General features: G+C 31.2%; 1 protein-coding gene across 1 annotated transcript; it reads right to left on the bottom strand.

Annotated features, from left to right (window-relative positions):
• On the bottom strand, positions 3,808-4,417 carry LOC110271633 (polyadenylate-binding protein-interacting protein 11-like). The gene has a single exon (XM_021122653.1). It carries the CDS (start codon positions 4,144-4,146, stop codon positions 3,808-3,810), a length of 339 nt encoding a protein of 112 aa, XP_020978312.1. The 5' UTR covers positions 4,147-4,417.

The raw sequence follows: 6,782 nt of genomic DNA, 5'->3' as shown, positions 1-6,782 counted from the left end.
AAGTGAAGAAATTGATAAGATGAACAAATAAAATTTTATTAATCTTTAAATTAAAATAATAATCAAACATAATAAAAATTACAAATTCAATAATAATTTAATTCTCATTTTATCTTTTTTCAACTTTAAGTATACTAAGGATTTTCATTTAGTTTCATTGTTTTTTTTTGTTAGTAGTTTTCTGTTGTAACAAATATATCGAGTTTACTATTTTTTTTCCCAATTAATAATGGACAATCTTGATTCTAACCATTTATATTCATATTTATTTATTTTTGAGGGTCAACCAATCACTTTTTTTTTTTTGTCATAAACCAATGACCTTTTATTAAGAGTCCTATTTTATGAGTCTATTATTTATTTAGAGGTATCAGCTTAAGCCCAACTACAAATTGGACTATGTACGTTTTCATCCAAATTATTAGCCGTAGTTGTTACCAAAAAAAAGGATTAGCTGTAGTTTAAAAATGAACTATATTTCAAGACCAAACAAAAAAAAGAATTATATTTGGGTTTGGGTAGGGTTGAAGGGCTTAGCCCAAGACAAAAAAAAAAAAACTATACTTATGCTGTAAGACTCATTTTTAACCGAAAATGGATCAACAGATCAGAAATGTTTAACAAATAAATTTCACTAATTTATATGTGTACACTCTAAAAAATATAAGTAAAAACGGTATTGATTCATGTATACAAAATTCTAGTAAATATATGTACAAATTATATTATTATTTTGTGTATAAAACATCTATAAATATAGATGTAAATTATTATTCACTAAGTACTTACAAAAAAAAATAATAACATTTGTTGATTATGTTGCATTGTTCGATGGATCAATCCGAAATCCCAATGACAATCTAACACCTCAAAAATTGATTTGTCCTTTAGGTAGTTGCCACTTGTCAAATTAATCTCATGATAAACAACTAGAGTGTGAAATAGTGTACGAGAAACTAGACTGGTTTAATTAAGTCATGTATCTGCTATGATGCATATCAGCATTATCTTTGAGCTTCATTTTAAACTTGATCATATTATTGGAATTCTAGCTTCCGCAGTATTCTCCTACAAGACCAAGTTGGTGGACTTCAAATCTTCTATGAAAACCAGTAGAGTAATACAAATTGTTTTATCAAGTTATGAATAAAAGAGTTCAAGAGGATCAATCTTCACTAACTTGATTGCTGTATCTAGTTTTAATAGTGTTAAGTTGAGATAGTTAATTGCTTATTGCCATTTATGTTATTTGATACTAGTTTTTTTTGCCTATTTCATCGAATTGTTAAACAATAATTGGATTATATGTAACAATGCTCGAAATTTGGGTATGAAGGAAACTAGATATAAAAGCCTATACACAATCTTGTCACTCAATCAAACTATATATAACTAACTCAATACAACCTTATATATGATTTGTTGTTGATGGTTTATAATCCTTTCTATGTATGGAAGGATACCCATCTTTTCTGTAATCAGTGAGCCTATTATGGGTTAGTTTCATTTCCCTCCCCTGAATAAATGTCTTAGAATTTTAAATCAAAGTCATGCATGCAAGTTCAAAATCTTAATTAAGGTTGTCAAACTCTCAAATGAGCCAATAAATTCTCGTAATTCAGAGTTTACAAACTGAGTTTTGATTTGTGGTTGATGGTTAGAAGAATAGATCAATACCCTTATCAATTGCAAAGATTTTTTTTTATCCAATAGTAAAAATAGGGTGGTCATGCGGGTATAAGAACATATCCAAAAATTTCAGGCCTTTTTCATCACTACCTTAATACAGATTTTACAGTCCTATACTATATTCTTTTTTCACCAACAACCAAGGAATTAACCATTATGTTCAATGGTGGATATGCTTGAAAAAAATATACAGGTAAATATTTCTTTGTGACAAAATATCCCATCAGCATTTCTTTTTAGTCCTTCATTATTTCATTACTCCACGCTGCATGCATTGTGCAATAACAAGGCTACTTCACAAGACTTATGATGAATTCATTGCTTTGCATCCAAGTAAAAAGTTTCTCATTTAAACACAAGCAAGCAAGCAAACAACTCTTAATAAATAATATCGTATATCAAATATATTATACATGGATTGAAAATATATACTTGAGTGTCAAATAAAAAATTAAGCTAATCTTATGAACATAGTTTTGGCAAGTAATAAACAGCAGCATTACTCAAACTCAAAGTATGATTCTTTGTCTTGTTTAGACTTGCCAATTGGGTCTCACTACTATGTATTCCTTCATCACCATCATATAACATTGTTCTCTTTTTAGCATCCTCTTTCACATCAACGATAATGTTCTTGAAGCTTTTGAGAAACATGGAATCAAAGAAGCTTTTCAAGTGATCATTTTTTTACAACAGGCTTTTCATTCGGCTTTGTTTATTTATATTTAATCTTGGTTTTGTTTCTGAAGGAAACGCCAGATTTCTACTAAGATGTGTGACAGCTTCAGCTGACAACTTTTCATGTTTCAATGTGAAAGATATTCTCATTTTTTCTTGATCACATTCTTGCATGAATCTATAGATTGTGTCCGCAAAAACCTTTAGTTAAGCATCAAAGTGAATTCATCATAAACACTAAAAACCAGGAACAACATCTTAATGAACACAATTCAAGCAAAAACTAAAGTACATTTAGATAAATATCTGACAATGCATAATTGATCATGAGATTCTCTTGCAGTATCTAGAACCACTCTAATCAATGCTTCAAATTTACAAGGTTTGAAATGGGGATCAGGAGCAACTTCTAATAGGAACAAATGCAACATTTTCACAATTCGTTTTTATTTTTCTATTACAAAAGCTTAAAATAGGAATGCTGAAAATTTAATTGAGAATGCTGTCATTTGTATAATAGTTAACATCTCTTTTTATTCTTTGCTGTCCTATTTATATTTTTTCATCAGTTTGAAATGCAAAATGGTAAAATTTGTATAATTTTACTATTTTAAATTAATTATTAAGAAACAAAAGTGGCTGCCAATGAAAATATGCTTAGATTACCATGCATGTGTCAAGATGTCATATTGATGGCAATGTTCACAATTACAAACCTTTGGAAACCCCTCATTTTCTGGATATAATTTTCAACAAATATTTTTATAAACACATTTCTAATCCAGTTGACAAGATCATAAATTGCATGGCAGGACTCTTTTCCGCACATATCAATTCATTCGGTCCAGACCAATCTATTTTATGGGTAGAAAAGATAATTTCTAGGAGACATTCTTTAGAAAAATTTTTAGTAGATAAATCATATATGCATACAAATTTGGGTATTTACTATGTACAAATTACAAAATATTATCTATCCCCAAAAAAGTTATATTGCATGCTCATCTTATATTTTATTTTAGTTTCCTCTTTTTGAAAAATTAGTGGTTTAGTTTTATAAAAATGGGGATGGAGATTGGGAAGAGGATGGTTTTATTCATGGGAAAAAGGATCAAATTACAGTTATGTAAAATTTAAAAGTTCTGCTAGGGAACCAACTAGGTCCAGCCAACTTCTGTCAACTTTTTAATGGATTCGATTTCGAAATCCATCTTAACAAAGGTAAGTTGATATACATGGATGTTTCTTCTGCTAAACATTATGATGTTTCTTTTTCATACTAAATAGATGTTTTTTAATGTATTTTTTGAATTTTTTGCATGACTGATGTGGATATTTCTATTTTTTTAAGAATTATATGATTTTTTTTAAATCCTATAATTGGACATTTCTTTTGTTAAGTATTAGGATTTTTTTTTTATATTAAATGGATGTTTTTTTTTATATATTTTTGCGATTGTTCAAAAACATCCCGTGCTCCACCACTCCTTCTTCCTTGAACAACTCCTGAAACTGAACCAGATTGTACTTTTCGCAAAACTGCACCACCTCCATCAGCATCGCAAAATTGTTGGCGAATCCAAAACCAGTAGCACCACCAGGACCAGCCAAGTAACCGTGACTGTTGGCAAACGACGGCGGCACAAAGTCCTCAACCATGGGGTTCAACTTTGACAAAAGCTCCTCCAAATCCCTCATCTCCCTCTTATAACTCTCACCACAGTTCTCCCCATTCCTTACAGCATTAATCCCAATATACCCATCATTGTTGACCACCATCTGTTGACCCTGAATACCGTTTCCATCAAACCTATTTCAAATCTAACCCACCTGAGTCTTGTAATTACCGTTAGGGACTGACACAATAGTGTTTGTACCTCTATCTTGATTGAATACACTGTTCAGATCACCACCACCACCGTTGACAGCACCTCCACCTCCGTCGCCGCCGCCGCCAGACCTTGCCTTTGATTTCTCCATCTCAGTGGTGTCCGATGAGACAACACTATTGTCAAATTTTTGACTGGAAGAACCGATTTATAAAAAAGCTTCCTCCTTTTTCTCAGCTTTCAGGTTTTGCTTCTTTGGCGGAGAACTTTTGAGAGAGAGAATCTGTGTGTATCGTTGTTGGGGGTGTGCAGGTTACTATAGAAGAGAAGGAGAATGTTTTTATAGTTTTTAATTAGGTTTAATTAATCAGTTTCTAATTATTTAAATTTTGAATTTAAAAAATTTTAAATTAATTATTAATAATTATAATTAATTGAGTTGTTCAATTCTTGGCTGATTATACACTTGGTTCCCCATACTTTTCCAAAATTTAATTATGTTATGCATCCCGCTATGTTACCAACAGCATTTCAGCCAACTTCTGCCAACTCTGATTTATAACGGTGTTTAATAGAAGTGTCTTTGTAGATGTGTCTAATAAAAATATTTTTTTCATAACTGTATCTAATGAAAGTGTTTTTATAGATATATTTTCTGAATGTGTCTCTTTATACATGTATTTAAAATATAATAATTAATTATTATTGGTAATAAGTTGGCAAATAGTATATTGGTACCCTATACTTTTCCTATGGAGATGCGTGGTGCTAGACATGAATGTGGGATAATTTTTTCTGAACCATAAAGTGAAGAAATCGAACTGTCCGATTTCTTTGTTAAAAAAATTATGAACACAAATCGGATTTGTGTGGGAGGAAAAATCGGAGGGTCCGATTTATACTTTTAAAATTTTTTTATTTTGGAAACAAAAATTGGATGATCCGATTTCATTATTAATTTTTTTTTAATTGTTTAAAATACAAATCGGACGATCCGATTTGTGTAATGTAATTTTTGTAGTTTTTTAAACACAAATCGGAGAGTCTAATTTGCTCTTGACACCATAACTGCCTAAACCACTCATACATTCCATAACTGTGTCCTACACCATTCCTCCTTCCATATCTAAATTATAAAGTGGATTATCACATCCATGTTACCTGAAAATATCACCGAACAGATACAGAAACAAAAATAAATACATAAATAAATAAAAAAAGAAAAAATAACAACAATATTACTAAAAATAAATCCAACCATTGCATTGTTATCGACTAACCTTCTACAATAAATTTTATTGGTATAAATTTTTTTACTTTTATTTTTTCAAATAATAATTTTATAAATACTAATAAATTAATTATAATAAAATTCATACAGTTTAAAAAGTTATAATTAGATTTTAATTATGTTAAATAAAAATCTGTAATTATATTTTTACTAGTTATTAAAAGTACTAAAAGTTACATTACCTGCTATTAGCAATTTAGCATTAGTATTATTATTACTGTCATTCAACACGTAGCTTGTGGCACTTCCCCTTCATGATGGGAACTGTGTTGTTCTACTGTTTTGGTCTTCTTTTTTCTTCTTCTACAGCTTCTGTTTCTTTTTCTTGTTCGTTGATTTCTCAGCATCATTGGGAGCTTCAGTTGCCACATCAGCATCGTCCTTTACCTTCCTCTTCTTATTCTTTTTCTTACTGGCCAAACCCCCTGAGCCATTTCCCTTGTTGCTTCCTTCAACTTCATTGGCAACTTGTGGAGAAGCCTCGGCTGTCGGTGTTCCAAAGATCGAAGCTTTCGACGTCTCTCTCTTGGATAATACTGCCATTGTGGGCAGTAGAGTCAACAAGACTTTTGAGAGAATGAGAAGAAGGAGAAGAAGAAGAAGGGGCATCAAAAACAACGAAGTTGGATTAAGAGGGCTTATAAAAACCCAAGGCCTGCATCAAAAGGCCTATATTAAAAAAGAAATAAAAAAGAAACCAATAAAAGCCGAAAGGTTTACTCCGTAAAGCCCAAAACCAAGAATATACAGATTACACGTGCAACACTTTGGTAGTGGACAACAATCTACTCCGTACCAGCCTCCCCCATGAGGCTGATTCTGCCAGCCCCAGGCTAGAAGTCACCATATGCATGGATGACAGCCCTTCGCAAAATGAATGAAATAAGCAGCAGTGCTTCTACACATCGTACAACAGTTATATGTATGACCTCCTTTATCTTTTTCAAAGCATTAGGAATATGATTGTTGAGTATAGTAACACTATAAACTAACACTAGTACAAGATACTTTTCTTTGTTATGTTTTTCATGTTGTTAGAGACATTGCAGCCATAGAATAGAATATTCAGGAAGAATGATCACATAACTATTCTCAATATACAAACTCCCTATCTCTCATACACTTATGTGTTGCACCTGATACAATAGTAGTAACTAAAAATTATTTGAATCTGAACGTGGATGCATCAACTTAAACTCTGGCAAGAAAAGAATGGCATGGGTTGTTTTAAATTACCAGTTAGAGTATATTTTCCTTTTCCAAAAAAAAAAAAAAAAAAGGGGGGGGGGGGGGGT

The sequence above is a fragment of the Arachis ipaensis genome, chromosome B04 (genome assembly GCF_000816755.2).
Source record: "Arachis ipaensis cultivar K30076 chromosome B04, Araip1.1, whole genome shotgun sequence".
Lineage (NCBI taxonomy): Eukaryota > Viridiplantae > Streptophyta > Magnoliopsida > Fabales > Fabaceae > Arachis > Arachis ipaensis.
Note: the sequence above shows the minus strand (reverse complement) of the source record. Positions and strands in the feature narration are given on the sequence as shown.

Excerpts from the sequence above, each read along its gene's own strand:
- LOC110271633 (XM_021122653.1), bottom strand. The coding sequence starts at position 4,146 with ATGGTGGTCAACAATGATGGGTATATTGGGATTAATGCTGTAAGGAAT.